Here is a 16,854-nt window from a genome sequence, read left to right as displayed (position 1 = left end):
TTATAACTTATTTTTTCATTCCTAGTTTCTGTCTTCTGCCAGTCATACAAAAGCTGTTGTAGACTTTCTCTTCTCTTGAGACCTCAACTCTGTCTTCACATATGGAGCTTGAACTCAAGTCTCTGCTCTTAGGCATCATAGCAGCTGAGAACAGGTGTGAGATGACATGTGTGCAGTACCTGGCAGAAACGGGTAGTTGTTTCATATCTGGATGTGTGGGTACCTTATCTTTCTAGGGCAGCATGTATGGTCTAACATAGACATTATGTGTGTGCTGTCTTTGCTGGGCAGATGTGGATTAGAAACTTCTGCACCTTGGATGCATTCATTGTTTAGGACTGGCTGGAGAGAAGTGAGGTTTTGCCAGGGGTTATAGGGCAGCCCATCCCAGAGTCTTCTTGCAGTCAGCCTTTGGAAAGCCTACAGAGATACCATCTAGGTACCATCATCCCCATGCCCCCACCATTCTGCAAGCTCCCTAGCTCTTGGGAGTAGTTAGGGACCTGCTCATCATTTTTGGGACAATGGTGGGGGCATTACGCAAGTTGAAGGGCATTTCTCAGATATGCCAGGATGGGAAAGTATGGGTGCTGAACAGAGCCAGGTTACTGAGTTGGGTCCTTCCTACATACTTCTATTGGTTCTGTTTTTGTTTATTTCTCTAGCATCTTTATTGTGATGTAATTCACATACCACATAATTTATTCATTTAAAGTGTACAAGTCAATATTTTCTAATATACTCACAGGATTGTGCAACCATCACCACCATCTAATTTTACATTTCATTCCCACTAAAAGACAACCCTATGCCCATTAGCAATGATATTCCTTTCTCCCCTCTACCCAACCCTAAGCAACTGCTAATCTACTTTCTGTTTCTATAGATTTGCCTATTCTGGACATTCCATATAAATGGAGTCATATAATATGTGCTCTTTTGTGACTGGCTCCTTTAATTTAGAATGATATTTTCAAGCCTCATCTGTATTGTAGCATTCCTCTTTATTACAGAATAATATTCCATCATATGGGTATGTGTGCTTAGTCGCTCAGTCGTGTCTGACTCTTTGCAACCTCATGGACTGTAGCCCACCAGGCTCCTCTGTCCATGGGGATTCTCCAGGCCAGAATACTGGAGTGGGCTGCCATACCCTCCTCTCACATGGGTATACTATATTTTATTTGTCCATTCATTAGTGATGGACATTTGGGTTTTTCCATTTTTGGCTATTACGAGTAATGCTGCTATTTTCTGTGTGTGTTTTTGAGTTGTTATTTCTCTTGAGTTTATGCATAGGAGTGGAATTGTTGGGTCATATAATAACTCCATGTTTAATTTTTTGAGGAAGTACCAAACTGTTTTCTAAAGTACTTGCATCGTTTTATATTCTCATAAGAAATGTATGAGGGTTCCAGTTTCTCTACATCATTGTAATGCTTGTTATTATCTGTCCTTTTGAATTTAGCCATTGTAGTGGATGTGAAGTGATATCATATTGTGGTTTTGATTTGCATTTCCCTGATGACTCGATGACTAATGGTGTTGAGCATCTTTTCATGAGCTTATTGTCCATTCATATTTCTTCTTTGGAGAAATTTCTGTTCCGATTCTTTGCACATTTTAAATTTAGTTATTTGTATTTTTATAGTTGAGTTTATAAGCATTATTTATGTATTCTGGATTTAAGTCTCTTATCAGATATGATTTTCAAGTATTTTTTCTTGCTGTGGGCTATCTTTTTATTTTCTTGATTGTGTTCTTTGAAGCATGAAGTTTTAAATTTTCATCAAGTCTGATTTATCAAGTGTTTGTTTTGTGGCTTGTGCTTTTGGTGATGCATCTAGGAAAAGTTGTATGAGACTGTTTTGTGAACAGTGGGAATTTCCTGAGGACAAATGTCTAATTGGAATTGTATCGGCATGGGTCAAATGAATAAATAAGTCCCATCGTCAGAACCTGTTCCACAGAGATGTTTAATATGTCTGAAACCATTAGAATGTACACCTGGAGGTGATTCCTAGTTACTCTTAATTTTTCCAGGAGCAGGGACCCTCGCCAACTTGGGTGCAGTTTTAGGCTTGGTAGGGCTTCAGGGCTGGACCTTACTGGTTAACCCGTTTGCAATAAAGATCTTTGGTGGTAGGTCTAGTGCTGGGGATCCATCTGTAAAGTAGCAGCCCAAGCATTCCTGATGCTAGCGGGAGTAGGTGATAATGGCTAGCTGCTTCAGCTACTCACCTCCGTCCTGCCTCTAGAGAAGCCTGCCTACAGTCTTAAGGGTGCAGCTTCATGCCACAGAGGCGCAACAGTCAGAGCCAGCGCAGCACTCTCCAGGGCCCTTACTTGAAGTGCATGCTGGCTGTTATGTCATTCCAGCTCTCCTGTGCTAAGAATCCTTTGGCTGGCTGGCCTCCCTCCCAGGTGTAATTGGTGGATATTGGTTTCCAGATTCTCGAAGATGGGGCATGATAGTTACCCTGAAATGTGGCCAGAATCCTGTAGAGGTGGTTCCAACATCTGTTGAATCATCAAAAAAGTGAGAGAGTTCCAGGAAAACATCTATTTCTGCTTTATTGTCTATACCAAAGCCTTTGACTGTGTGGATCACAAGAAATTGTAAAAATTTTTAAAGAGATGGGAATACCAGACCACCTGACCTGCCTCCTGAGAAATCTGAATGCAGGTCAAGAAGCCACAGTTAAAATTGGACATGGAACAACAGACTGATTACAAATTGGGGAAGGAGTATGTTAAGGCTGTATATTGTCACCCTACTTATTTAACTTATATGCAGAGTATATCATGTGAAATGCAGGCTGGATGCAGCACAAGCTGGAATCAAGATTACCAGGAGAATTATCAATAACCTCAGATATACAGATGACAACACCCTTATGGAAGAAAGAGGAGAAGGACTAAAGAGCCTCTTGATGAAAGTGAAACAGATGAATGAAAAAGTTGGCTTAAAACTCAACATTCAGAAAACTAAGATCATGGCATCCGGTCCATCACTTCATGGCAAATGGGGAAGCAATGGAAACAGTGAGGGACTTTATTTTGGGGGGCTCCAAAATCACTGCAGATGGTGACAGCAGCCATGAAATTAAAAGGAGCTTACTCTTTGGAAGAAAAGCTCTAACCAACCTAGACAGCATATTAAAAAGCAGAGACATTACTTTGCCAACAAAGGTCTGTCTAGTCAAAGCTATGGTTTTTCCAGTAGTCATGTATAGATGTGAGAGTTGGACTATAAAGAAAGCTGAGCACCGAAGAATTGATGCTTTTGAGCTGTGGTGTTGGAGAAGACTCTTGAGCGTCCTTTGGACTACAAGGAGATCCAACCAGTCCATCCTGAAGAAAATCAGTCCTGAATATTCACTGGACGATCTGATGCTGAAGCTGAAACTGCAATACTTTGGCCACCTGATGTGAAGAACTGACTCATTGGAAAAGACCCTGATGTTGGGCGAGACTGAAGGTGGGAGGAGAAGGGGACAACAGAGGATGAGATGGCTGGATGGCATCACTAACTTGATGGACATGAGTTTGAGTAAGCTCTGAGAGTTGGTGATGGACAGGGAAGCCTGGTGTGCTGCAGTCCATGGGGTCACAAAGAGTCAGACATGACTAAGTGATTGAATTGAACTGAGAGGTGGTTACTGAGCTGCCTTGGTGGACTTCCCCTGCTGAGTGGGGCATAGCAGGGACCACTGTTGGACCTGCCCTGTGAGCTCTTAAATAGCGGTCAAGGAGAGACAGAAGGGCAAACTAAGCCAGATCCTGTTAGGGAAAGCTGAGATTCAGATGTCTGGATGACCAACTGCCAAAGTCAAAGGACAGACAGAATTGAGCTTGGAGTTGGAGAGCCAAGACCTCAGAGTTGGGCAGAGATGTTGGGAATCTTTAAGGAATAAGTGAGGAAAATTCTAGTGTGTCAGCTTAGGGTGCCTGAAAGTTACCTTTTGGTAGGTGGAGACTTGATGGTATATTGTATGTTAGTCTGGCCTAAAGAACTGAGATTAAGTGTGTATGATATAGCCTTTGTTTCTTCTTCTTCCTGCCATGTAACTTTTGGTGAATATTGGTGTTTCCCAGAGCTCTGTATTTAGTTTCCTTTTCTTCTCACCCTGAACATTTGTGGGGGAGAAGAGAAGGTGTGGGAAGCTTTGAGTATTGTTCTCCAGAGCAAGAATCAAGATGAAGAATCACTGATGAAGACTGAGGAGCTGAGAGCCTGTGGACATGAAAGACTTTTTCTTTGGGTGAAGTAGGTAGTGTTGGTATGTTGAGATGGAGCCAACTGTTTCTGAAGTAACGTTCATAATGAGGATTGCCCAGGGTTCTATTTAAAAAAGTTTTCTTTTATTGTGCTGAAAGTCACATAATATAAAACATACGATTTTAACCATATTTATTTATACAGTTCAGTTGCCCTAAGTATATTTACATTGCTCTACAGCTCTTATCATCATCTGTCTCCCACATTTTTCACCTTCCTAAACTCAAACTCTGTCTCCATTAAACACTAACTCCTTGTTCCCCCTCCCCCTGCAACCCCCACCTGCCAGCCCCTGGCATCTACCAATGTACTTTCTGACGCTATGAATTTGACTATTTGAGATACCTCATATAAGTGGAATCAAACAGTAGTTGTCTCCCAAGTGTTCTTTAAGGGTCAGAAGTGACTGCAGTCATCCTTCAGGATTGTGGGGCCTTTCTTTTATCTGAATGTGGATTTATTGCTAGTGTTACATATCAGAACTGTCAGGAGTTCTGACATGTACTCCTGTTGTCACATGTACATGACAACAATGAGGATGGTAACACTTTTGAATCCAGTGAAATGATTTTGAGGAATAAAAAGCCTAAACTGTTTAGACATCTGCAAGGGATTTTACTCCCTGCCCTTCCTCCTCTTGAAAGGCAAAGTGATCAAATTCTGAGAAAGGCTGTAAACTCTTTACTTATGTTGAAACATCTTCTGTCTTAAATAGTCCAAGAGTAATAATGACTGGAGTAGAGATTTGTCTTCTATTTTATCTCCTCTGGTTGGGTTTATTTATATGATCCTAGATCCTGTTTATTGGTTTTGTTTTTTTTAAAATCATTGATTCATTAAGAGTTTATTCTGAGTAAGGGTGCTAATTTTTTAAATAAAATAACACTTTTGTTTTTAAGATTACAGAAATGATAACTGTTGTGCAAACATACTCAACCTTAAACAATTCTACCATAGAGGGAATAGACATTTTGGCAATAAAATTCAAAAATATATATCAAGGGGTTAAGAAGAAACAGTATGACATTCTGGATCCAAGAAGGACAGAATTTGACACAGATTTCTTAGATTTTATGACAAAAATCAATGCTTTAGAGGTGAGTAATTATACATAATTTTACTTTAGTAAAGCTGAAATATAATCAATAGTACTGTACTGAAATTAACATAGTTACTATTTATTACAAATTACTCTTGCAAATTGATCAAAAATACTTGCTGGTATGAATAATTTTCTAACTAGTCCACAAAATATTTTCCATCTTTTTTAAAAAATGAAAAATGAATTTACTCAGTAAAGGGTACCAGTAACTAACCAGAAGCCCAAAGGGCTTATTGTAGCTAGGGTTTATTTTTCATTTGCATTAAAAATTAGATTTGGTTTTTGTTGTGCCAAGGACCCATGTTATTTTTCCAGTCTAAGAGGGAATTTGTCAGCCTTGTTCTTGGTCAAGTGTGAGAAGATTTGAGAACAGATTAGGAAAACGGATCACTCTTCCCTTGGCACTGCACTTTATAACCACATTCTCACTACAGCTTAGAGGATGGCTCTGAAAAGGCCTTCGTCCTGTCTGTCAGAGCTGAAGGAACCCCAGAGGGATGAGACTATAACATATTTCTCTGTCACTTTTTGGGCTTATATGACCTCAGTTACAGGTGTAGCCCCAGGTCTCCTCCTTGCTGCATAAGGTCCTGGAAACACAGGGAGGGATAGGAATTCTCCAGGCAAAAATGCTGAAGTGGACAGCCACTCCCTTCTCCTTGGGATCTTCCCAACCCAGAGATTGAACCTGGGTCTCCTGCATTGCAGGTGAATTCTTTACCATCTGAGCCACCTACTAACACACTGTCTAATTGAAAACTGTTAGCCCAGATGTAGCTCCAGGCCTCCTCTTTGCTCAGAATGTCCTGGAAACACAGAGAGGGATAAGAATATACAATGTCCACTTCCTGGGTCTTAAATTCTTGCTAAGAAGGTGAAGAAAATTATATTTTTTTCTCTTGTGTTTTAAAAGACTCTTTTAAAAACCACATTATGTATATAATATGTGCAATATATATTAAAAAGATCCTAAAATTCTAACAACACTTTTTCTTTTTGACACAGATTTCCTTTCAGTTTTTGAAAGTTAGACTCTGATCAGATCAGATCAGTTGCTCAGTTGTGTCCGACTCTTTGAGATCCCATGAATCGCAGCACGCCAGGCCTCCCTGTCCATCACCAACTCCCAGAGTTCACTCAGACTCACGTCCATGGAGTCAGTGATGCCATCCAGCCATCTCATCCTCTGTCGTCCCCTTCTCCTCTTGCCCCCAATCCCTCCCAGCATCAGAGTCCTTTACGATGAGTCAACTCTTTGCATGAGGTGGCCAAAGTACTGGAGTTTCAGCTTTAGCATCATTCCTTCCAAGGAAATCCCAAGGCTGATCTCCTTCAGAATGGACTGGTTGGATCTCTTTGCAGTCCAAGGGACTCTCAAGAGTCTTCTCCAACACCACAGTTCAAAAGCATCAATTCTTTGGTGCTCAGCCTTCTTCACAGTCCAACTCTCACATCCACACAGGACCACAGGAAAAACCATAGCCTTGACTAGACGAACTTTGTTGGCAAAGTAATGTCTCTCCTTTTGAATATGCTATCTAGGTTGGTCATAACTTTCCTTCCAAGGAGTAAGCGTCTTTTAATTTCATGGCTGCAGTCACCATTTGTAGTGATTTTGGAGCCCAGAAAAATAAAGTCTGACACTGTTTCCATTGTTTCTCCATCTATTTCCCGTGAAGTGATGGGACCGAATGCCATGATCTTCGTTTTCTGAATGTTGAGCTTTAAGCCAACTTTTTCACTCTCCACTTTCACTTTCATCAAGAGGCTTTTGAGTTCCTCTTCACTTTCTGCCATAAGGGTGGTATCATCTGCATATCTGAGGTTATTGGTATTTCTCCCAGCAATCTTGATTCCAGCTTGTGTTTCTTCCAGTCCAGCGTTTCTCATGATGTACTCTGTATATAAGTTAAATAAGCAGGGTGACAATATACAGCCTTGACATACTCCTTTTCCTATTTGGAACCAGTCTGTTGTTCCATGTCCAGTTCTAACTGTTGCTTCCTGACCTGCATACAGATTTCTCAGGAGGCTGATATGAAGATATATTTTACTTTTAGTATTTGGTTTAGGGAGTTATATCATTATGGCAATGGGAATTTGTCTTTTTAAAAAATTATTGTGTAAATTATTTTTATGATTCATTAATAAAGATTATATGTTATAAAGACTTTACTGTGTGGTCTTAGATACAAATTTAGCTTTCAGTAAATTTAGAAGGCAGTTTTTAGTATTTAGAAAGAGAAGTCAGTGTTGTAACTTTCCTTGGTTTTCTAATGTTTCATTAATGGGTGTGGCATATATTTGTAGACAGTACCAATATAATTGATAAGTGAAAGTAATTTACAGAGTGCTTCAGTTCCATCAGCTGGGCACCAAGAGTTTGGAGTTCACTGCTAAAGATGGTTGGAGCCTTGGAAGGATAGTTTCTGCATCTCATTCCTCATTAGCATGACAAAGATGTTTCTGAGAGTAGCGGTATTGGACAATGACACCTGTTCACTATGGGTGTCTATAGTGTCATTGGAGAAGCACATGGTAACCCACTCCAGTATTCTTGCCTGGGGAATCCCATGGACAGAGGAGCCTGTCGCAAAGAGTCGGAGACAACTGAGCACAGTGTCATTACATTGCTCTACAGACATGCTAAGAAATCCTAAATGTCCCAGAGAAATGTGCTCAGTAAGGGACTTTCACCCCTTTCATAAATTCTGTAGGTCAACATACAATAAATAATGAGCAGCAAATGCAAACCACATATGTAATTTTAACTTTTTAGTAGCCACATGCATACAAGTAAGAAGAAATAGGTGACGTTAATTTTAATGATATACTTTATTCAACCCAACATAGTGAAAATATTATCATTTTAACACGTCACTAACAAAACCCAGTATAAGATATTTTATACTCTCTTTTTCATGCTAAGTCTTTGAAGTTTTGTGTGTATTTTATTTTATATTTACAGCACATCCAACTTCCAAGTAGTGACTTTCAAGTGCTCAGTGGAAACATGTGGCCAGTGGCTACCATACTGGACAGTGCAGCGCTAGATGCTTAGATGGTAGATGTGTTTAAGGCTCTTTTGATTCTGTAGGAGAATCATTCATTGTTGTTAAACAAAACCAATCTTCTCTTTAATCAGAAAAAATCATTCAAACATTAATATTGCATTTCAGGTACAGATACAGGCATTTATGAACAGTAGTTTTGGAAAAATTTTATCTTCTCAGCAGGCTCTTCAACTGCTTCAAAGGTATTTATAATGCATTAAGCAATGTAATTTCTAGGTGGGATAACTTTATACCTGAAAATAACCATTTCAAAAAAAAATTTTGGAAATCTCTATGTAAACTTTGAAACTTATAAACAGTAATCTTTTTATTATTTTATTTTTAAAATCAATTTATTTATTTTAATTGGAGGCTAATTACTTTACAATATTGTGGTGGTTTTCACCATACATTGACATGAATCAGCAGTGGGTATACATGTGTCCCCCCATCCCGAATCCCACTCCTACCTCCCTCCCCATCCCATCCCTCTGGGTTGGTCCCAGTGCACCAGCTTTGAGTGCCCTGTTTCATGCATCGAACTTGGACTAGTGATCTATTTCACATGTGGTAATTAATATACATGTTTCAATGCTATTCTCTCAAATCATCCCACCCTTGCTTTCTCCCACAGAGTCCCAAAGTCTGTTCTTTATATCTGTGTCTCTTTTGTTGTCTCGCATAGAGGGTCATTGTTACCATCTTTCTAAATTCCATATATATGCATTAATATACTGTATTGGTGTTTTTCTTTCTGACTTACTTCACTCAAACAGTAATCTTTCAATTACCATAAATAGGCTGGTGAAAATTTGAAACATGGGATGATGTTTTTCATTGAATTTTATTGAGGAAAGTCTTTATATAGGAAATGATGTCATATTTTCCCTCAGCTGTATAATATCTTAAGGTTAATTTCATAAGTGTTATTGGAAAGGGAACAAATAATGTTTGATTCTACATACTGAAAGGAATTCTGAAAGTGAAATTATCTAAGAGTAATAGGTCTCTGGCTTCCCTGATAGCTCAGATGGTAAAAAATCTGCCTGCAATGGAGGAGACCCAGGTTTGATCCCCAGGTTGAGACGAGCTCCTGGAGAAGAAAATGGCAGCCCACTCTAGTAGTCTTGCCTGAAGAATCCCATGGACAGAGGAGCCTGGGGGGCTACAGTCCATGGGGTCGCAGAGAGTCAGACATGACTGAAGCGACTTAGCACACATGCCCGTACGCACAGCAGGCCTCCAAACTTTCTGTTGTCCTTCCTGAGCACTCCTGCAGCTTCCTCTATTCTGACAGCCGTGCTCCCCTGCAGGACAGGGGAGCCTGGATTAGAGGAGCGGGCTGGACCAGAAGCCGTTTTCTTCCAGCTCAGAGAGGGCTCACTACCCATGTCAGGGACCCTCTTGGAACTCTCCCCTGAGAGCCAGTGGATCTGGGCTTGGGTCTGACTTTGCTGTAGTTCCATGTCTTTCTAATGATGAATCACACCTGTAAAACTTTACCTCGTGAGATGATCGTAAGAGTCAAAACAGATATAAACTGGTTTTGATGAGTGAGAGTACTATACAGACTGATGGCAGTACCACTTTCTTGGCAATTTCTCTGTCTCTTTTTACTCATTTTATTATCAGAATGTTATGGTTCTAGTTCTCCCTGTGCATCCTTAGTCTCTAAGTGTTGTGATGTTTGGCTGACAATATGTTTATTATCATGACTGGGGATGACGTGAGCAGTAATATTGGCAGAGGGACAGTCAGTCAACTGCTTTCCATCTTTGCTAAGCCAGCTTTGAAAAGCTCAACTTTTCAATCTCAGTTCAGATGTCATTTTCTTCGGGAAATCTTTCTTGACTCCCCAGGCTCGGCAGGGTTTCCTCTGTTACATGCAATTTCTGGCACTCTTATAATTGCAACAACTATTTATGTCACTTATGACCAATCTCTACCTTTTCAATGACCGTTGGCTCCACGAGGGCTGAAACCACACCTGTCTTGTACATTACTGTATCCTAGGGCAATGCATGAGGCCTGGTGGGAATATCTGTCAAATGAGTGAATGGATTTTTAGGACTGCAGCAACTCTTAAGTATGTTTCTCATTCACCTTTTAATTACTCACCTTCACTTGCTTTTAGATTCCAGAAACTGAACATTCCCTGTCTGCAGTTAGAAATAAACCACACCATTGAGCGTATTCTTCAGTATTATGTCGCTGAACTTGAAGCTACCAAGAAGGCAAGTATCATGTTTATAAATAGAACAGCACTTTTCATACAAAAAGAAAAATATGCTGCAAGTATTTGCCGTCATTATCTTGTGCCAAGCTTTTTAGACCGATCCTGTCACTGCTGAGTATTTTTGATGCTCCTCTCCACGGGAAAGGTCCTGACAGCATGTGTCCCTGGAAAGCCAGATTATACCTCTCTCCTCTTAAGAATTATCTTCTTATGACAGGGTTCATGTATGTGTGGGGAAGCCCATTTACGTTAATGTTTTTGTACATCAAAATATGGGCTCAAGTTTCTGCCATAAAGGAATGCGAATCAGCTGTAATTATACATACATCCCTCCTTCTCTAGCCTCCCTCCCCTTCCCTCATCCCATCCCTTCAGGTCATCACGGAGCACCAGACTGGGCTCTCTGTGCTACACAGCAGCTTCTTACCAGCTGATAGTGTGTATGTGTTGATGCTACTTTCTCCATTCGTCCCACTCTCTCCCTCTCCCTCAAGTCCAGTCTTCATCTGTGTCTCCATTCCTTCCCTGCAAACAGGTTCATCAATATCATTTTTATGGCAGAAGCCAACACAACATTGTAAAAATTTAGAAAAATATCTAAAGTTCGATGCATGATACTGGATGCTTGGGGCTGGTGCACTGGGACGACCCAGAGGGATGGAATGGGGAGGGAGGAGGGAGGAGGGTTCAGGATGGGGAACACATGTATACCTGTGGCGGATTCATTTTGATATTTGGCAAAACTAATACAATTATGTAAAGTTTAAAAATAAAATAAAATTAAAAAAAAAAAATAAAAAAAATAAAAATAGGGGGGGGGAAAAAAAACAATTGGGAAGGCTTTTATCATAGTTTGTGATCCTGAATTAGATAACACAGCATTGGAATAGGAATTTACTTGGAAATGTGAAATTAGCAGTACAATTAATGGGGCCAAGGAACAGAGAAGTAAAAGTAAAAGGTAGTTAATTCTTGGATTCTTATCCCTCTTCTTCTGTCACTCTGTAAAATTAAAATATATGTATATAACCTGTAAAAAAAATATGGTCTCTGGAGAATATTATGACAGATATAATACAGCTGTGTGTTCCCACTTTTGAGTATATCTTTAGGATTAGGGATAAAAGGCAGAAAAAATGTATGCATGTAATGGGAAGTAAGGGTTAAAAGAGAATCAAGTGTCATGTATTGTAATCATCATAGTTTTTGAGCCTTGGGTTGATAGGGCTAGAGTACATACTTTTTGACAACCTCTTATTTATAAAACATGTCAATAATTGTAATACATCAATAAAAATATAGCCATATATTTGTTTTACCTTTTCCTCTGTATTGAATTTCAAACATTAATGCCAGACCTTTAATTACAGCTTTATCATTCTCAAAAAGATGACCCCCCTCTTGCTCGCAACATGCCCCCTATAGCAGGAAAGATCCTCTGGGTGAGGCAGCTGTATCGCCGGATAAGTGAGCCTATCAACTATTTCTTCGTAAGCCAATAGTTAAAATTTACAGTTTGTGGATCATGGTGGGTTTAGTTTTTCTTTTTTTGGCATGCCCTGAAGCATGTGGGATCTTAATTCCCCTACTAGGGATTGAACTGGTGCTCCCTGCCTTGGAAGCATGGAGTCTTAACCACTTGACTGCTGGGGAAGTCCCTTGTGGTGGTTTTTAATACAAGAAATATATTTTATACTAGAGCATTTGTTTCCAGTAGAGTAACTAGAGCTAATTCTTTTACCAGGCAAAGAAAATTTAGTTTGCAAATATGCTTGAGAGAGAATAAGCCAATTCCTTTCATGTTTGGTAGATAAGCCTGATTAATTACAGCTAATCTGTCAGAAGGTTAATCTTAGAAATGTATGACCTTTAATCATACAGGACACTTTATAAAGGCTTTTGTAAAATAATTGTTTTGAAAATGATAGCGCACAGGCCTGGTACTGAAACTTAAGTCTATGTGTGGATGGATAGGTCACTGATACACATTCAGTTCAGTTCAGTTCAGACGCTCAGTCCTGTCCGACTCTTTGCGACCCCATGGACTGCAGCACGGCAGGCTTCCCTGTCCATTACCAACTTCCAGAGCCTACTCAAACTCACGTCCGTCGGTGATGCCATCCAACCATCTCATCCTCTATTGTCCCCTTCTCCTCTCGCCTTCAGTGGAGGTGAGTATGTGCTCAGAATATATTCCTCTGTGTAGGACTGAGGCCAAGAGCAGGTGTAATAGAGTACATTCATCCTCTGTGTTCTTAAGACGATTAGATTTCTGAAAAACACCAGGGTAGTCTTAAGCCTTGTTGGGATTCTGAAATTGCCAGTTTGTCATCTCGTTTTGTTTGTTTGTTTTGGTTTTCCTTTTCTTGCTTTGTGTTTTAAAGAGATGGTGTAGCAAAGCAAAGTTGGTTTGCCTGGTGTTGTGTCTTGTGCCTAAGTAGAGAACAAAATATAATAGTCTTGCAAGTGATTTTATTATTTGAGCATTATTAAATATTAAGTTTTTGTTGTTTTTGTTTGGCTGATATAATTTGTTTTACTGTCCTCAATATTAAAAAATATTAAAAAAAACAGTAGGCTCTGGAAGTTGGTGATGGACAGGGAAGCCTGCCGTGCTGCAGTCCATGGGGTTGCAAATATTAAAAAAAAAAAATAAATAAAACAAAATGCTGGCCTTAGACAAGAAGCCAGGATGGGTACTCAGTTGTTTATTGACTTTCTAGTGACAGAGCAGAGATTGCCCTGTTTTTGATACGTGTGAATGAAAACAATAAAAAAAGAATGTTCAATTTTTACATAAAAAATCTTGTTTATGTTCTTTGATATATATTTACTTCTTTTTAAAAAAATTGGTGGGGAAGGAGGGAGGGGGAGAGAGAGAGAGAGAGGGAAGAAGGGAAGGAAGGAGGGAGGGAGGGAATATCCATTTCCTTTTTTTTTTTTTTTTTTGATGCTGTAATTTAAGAATTTGCCCTGATACTCACAGTTCTAGGAAAATCAGTTCATTGTATCTTGCCAGAAAAGTGGGGATGAAACAGAATTGGAGGTGGAGGCCCTAGTGCCTGCGGCCAGCTGTAAGACTAGATACCTTGCTTTATAAATCCTATTTTCTTTCTCAGTTTCTGCTTTTTACCGTTTATGTTTCTCTGCTTCCTTCTCTAGCTTGTCTGACCTTCCTCGTCTCTGATCTTTTTCTGAGGCAAAATCTAAATGAGTAGCATTGTTATTTGAAATATAAACAGCTTTATGGTTTGAATAGAAAGCAGACAGCAGACTTTTTAAAATAAATCATTTTTCTTCCCTTAAAAAAACAGAAAAACTCGGAAATTTTGTCAAGCGCAGAAGGCAAAGCTGTCATCCGTCAGTATAATAAAATTTCCTATGTTCTGGTGGAATTCGAGGTGGTCTATCACACAGCCTGGATCAGAGAGATCTCCCAGTTACAGTACGGTATGTGGAAGACTGCGGTGGCCCTGCAGAGGAGGGAGTGTTAGCTGGCTTTGAATGAGTTTGTGGTTCTGGAGAACTTTTATGTCTTTTTTAATATAACTGTATGATGGTTAAATTTAGATTTGGGGCTGATACAATTATTTATTTCTTTACAGTTAGTAATATTCTGATTTTATAAGCAGAAATTGTCATGACCTTAAAATTGGTATATGCAGAATATAAGTTTCCCCTGAAAAACAGTATTTAAAAGTCAATATCAAAGCTCTTTATTTCTCCATAGGTTTGAGAAGCTTTTTTTTTAAATCAATTTTATCACACTGTAGATTCAAATCTCAGTCTCAGTCAGGGGAGAAAGAATCGCAGCTTGCTGTCCTCACTCTATCCTTCCTTCAATCGTTCCTTCCTTCCATCTGTCCTTCCTTCCACCCATCCTTTCTTCCATTGTTCCTTCCTTTCTCCCTCCCTCCCGTGCTTCCTCGCTTCTTCTCTCCCTTCTTTTTTCCCCTCCTCTCTTCCTCCCCCCTCCCTTTCCTTCTATAACTGAATTTAACTTAAATTTTGATCTCCAGTAAATAAAGAATATTAGGGTTGTGTCTAAGTACCTGTGAGGGGTGCCAGGGTATTGGGCAGTTAAGTGATGTAGGAGATGGATGGTTTTAAGCCATCATCCACCCACGCTCCCATCATCTGGGATGTTGTTATCATTGTGTGGGCTCAGTTGGTCAGTTCAGGTTCCTACTTTGTCCCATATCAACCTTAATCTCTTATCCATAACCCTGGCGGAACCCTGACTCTGTCCCGTGGTGGGAGGGTGTCTCCCTCTCATGCCAGGGATCTCCACTTCAGGAGAGCACAGAATTGCAGGGGTGGGAAGCACAGATTCACAGTTTGGGTCCCTGGGAGTGATGGTGAGAGGGGCCACTCCTAGTTCTGCCTCTTGGTTCCAAACTCACAGCACTATATATAGGTCATTGATCCACTGCATGACTGCATCCTGAAGGATAAGATTTCAACCCTCTAGAGTATCTTCTCAACTGGCACCTCGTTAAGCCTTTAATATACCACTTCTATCGACCCAGCTGTTTCAGGGTAATGCATATGATAAGATCCTATGGATCCTAATGAAAGCCTGCTAATGGAGCAATGGTCTCAAACTTTAAAAGAAGGTTAAAATTTACATTATGGAAAAGATCAAAGAGAATTTTTAGCAATCGAAATATGGAGCGTGTATTGTTTTGCTTATACAATACGATGCATTTCTCTATTTTGTTGTTGTTGTTGTTGTTCTGTCGGCTTTTCCTTTTATCTGCACACTGACAAGTTCAACAGTCCCCTGGTCCATAAAGCCTTTCCTTATTCTTCCTGGCAGATAATAATGTCTTCTTCCTCCAGAGGCCTCCACACACTTTATCATGACGTTTGTGGCTTTATAGATCTGTCTTATCTCCCCTACACATTCTAGCAACACTCTCCGTGTCTGTTTCATCTTTGTGTCCTTTAAATAGCAGTCATAGCTAACAAAACACACCTTATATATTCAACCCCCATTAATTCTCATGGCAGTTCTCTGAGCTGTTATTCTTATTGTCATTTTACAGATGAAGAAACTGAGGTGCCAGAAGTTAAGTGATTTTCCTGAGATCACAGAGCTGGGAAGTGGCAGGGCCAGGATTCAAATTTGCCTTTCTTTTAAAAAAAAAATTATTTATTTGGCTGGGCCAGGTCTTAGTTGCAGCATGTGGGATCTAGTTCCCTGACCAGGGAGAGAGCCCCTGCATTGGGAGCATGGAGTCTTAGCCACTGGACTACCATGGAAGTCCCCAGACTTGCCTTTCATGTGAACACAGGCTTGTGGAAGTGAATTACTCTGACAGACCTCTTGTTATGTTGATGTAACTATATTTAACTGTTTAGGAACTTGGGATAATAATTGGAGACCTAGTATTGGTCTCCTCATTTGCTCTATAGAGTTTCTCCAGTGATGATTCACATAGAAGGTTCACTTAGTCCCAGAGTTGCCTTCCTGGCTATCATTATTCTTAGTGGTCTTACTGACCACTTTGTCCTTTCAAGAAAGCTCAGCTTTGCCTTAAGGAAGATAGATTTCATTACATGAATGTCCTAAGATTATCTTGGCATTTACTTGGGAAGATAAATGATTTCCAGCCAAAGTTTTAAAAGATTCCAAATGAACTGGTTTTTAGTTGAAATCCTCATGAAACCATCATTGTTAATAATCACATCAAAACTCATTTTGTTGAGTAGAAGTCAACTAACTTCAAAGGGATATACAGTCTATTTTGTTTTACTAGAAATTTGATGCAGCCATATTCTCTGAAGTAATTTGAGGCTTGGAAGATACGTGTGAAATTCTCACATTAGCAGTGCTCGTATAAGATGCAGCTGAAGCTAGCACATGCTAGTTTACAACTGCGTTATTATGATGCCTCTAAAAGCAATTCACGTTAGGATAACAAATGGTTGAAGGCCATTCAACATGAACAGTTTGGGATTATGTATTTAACTTCTTAATAAAAAGCATATCTGAGAGTGCCTATTATATGACTGATGTTCATGTAGTAATTTGGATGTAGGCTAAAAAAAAATTCTTTGCATTCTAGGAGTTCACAACTCAATGGTGTTTAATAAATATTTCTTACTGATACTGAACCTAGTTATCGATTTAAGTCAGATAAACCTTCTTAAATTTGAGAAGCCAATTTAGTATTAG

The 16,854-nt window shown here is 39.6% G+C and overlaps 1 protein-coding gene across 2 annotated transcripts in view; it reads left to right on the top strand.

The window, feature by feature from the left end:
* The window catches only part of DNAH8 (dynein axonemal heavy chain 8), a 328,991-nt gene that overhangs the window by 33,992 nt on the left and 278,145 nt on the right, over positions 1 to 16,854 (top strand). For both annotated transcript variants that reach the window (XM_055571493.1, XM_055571494.1), the window contains exons 10-14: positions 5,182 to 5,379; positions 8,564 to 8,640; positions 10,572 to 10,671; positions 12,044 to 12,163; positions 13,988 to 14,123. In XM_055571493.1, coding sequence (XP_055427468.1) covers positions 5,182 to 5,379; positions 8,564 to 8,640; positions 10,572 to 10,671; positions 12,044 to 12,163; positions 13,988 to 14,123 — 631 coding nt within the window. The remainder of the gene's footprint in view (positions 1 to 5,181; positions 5,380 to 8,563; positions 8,641 to 10,571; positions 10,672 to 12,043; positions 12,164 to 13,987; positions 14,124 to 16,854) is intronic.

The sequence above is a fragment of the Bubalus kerabau genome, chromosome 3 (genome assembly GCF_029407905.1).
Source record: "Bubalus kerabau isolate K-KA32 ecotype Philippines breed swamp buffalo chromosome 3, PCC_UOA_SB_1v2, whole genome shotgun sequence".
Lineage (NCBI taxonomy): Eukaryota > Metazoa > Chordata > Mammalia > Artiodactyla > Bovidae > Bubalus > Bubalus kerabau.
This window is presented reverse-complemented; position numbering and strand designations above follow the sequence as displayed.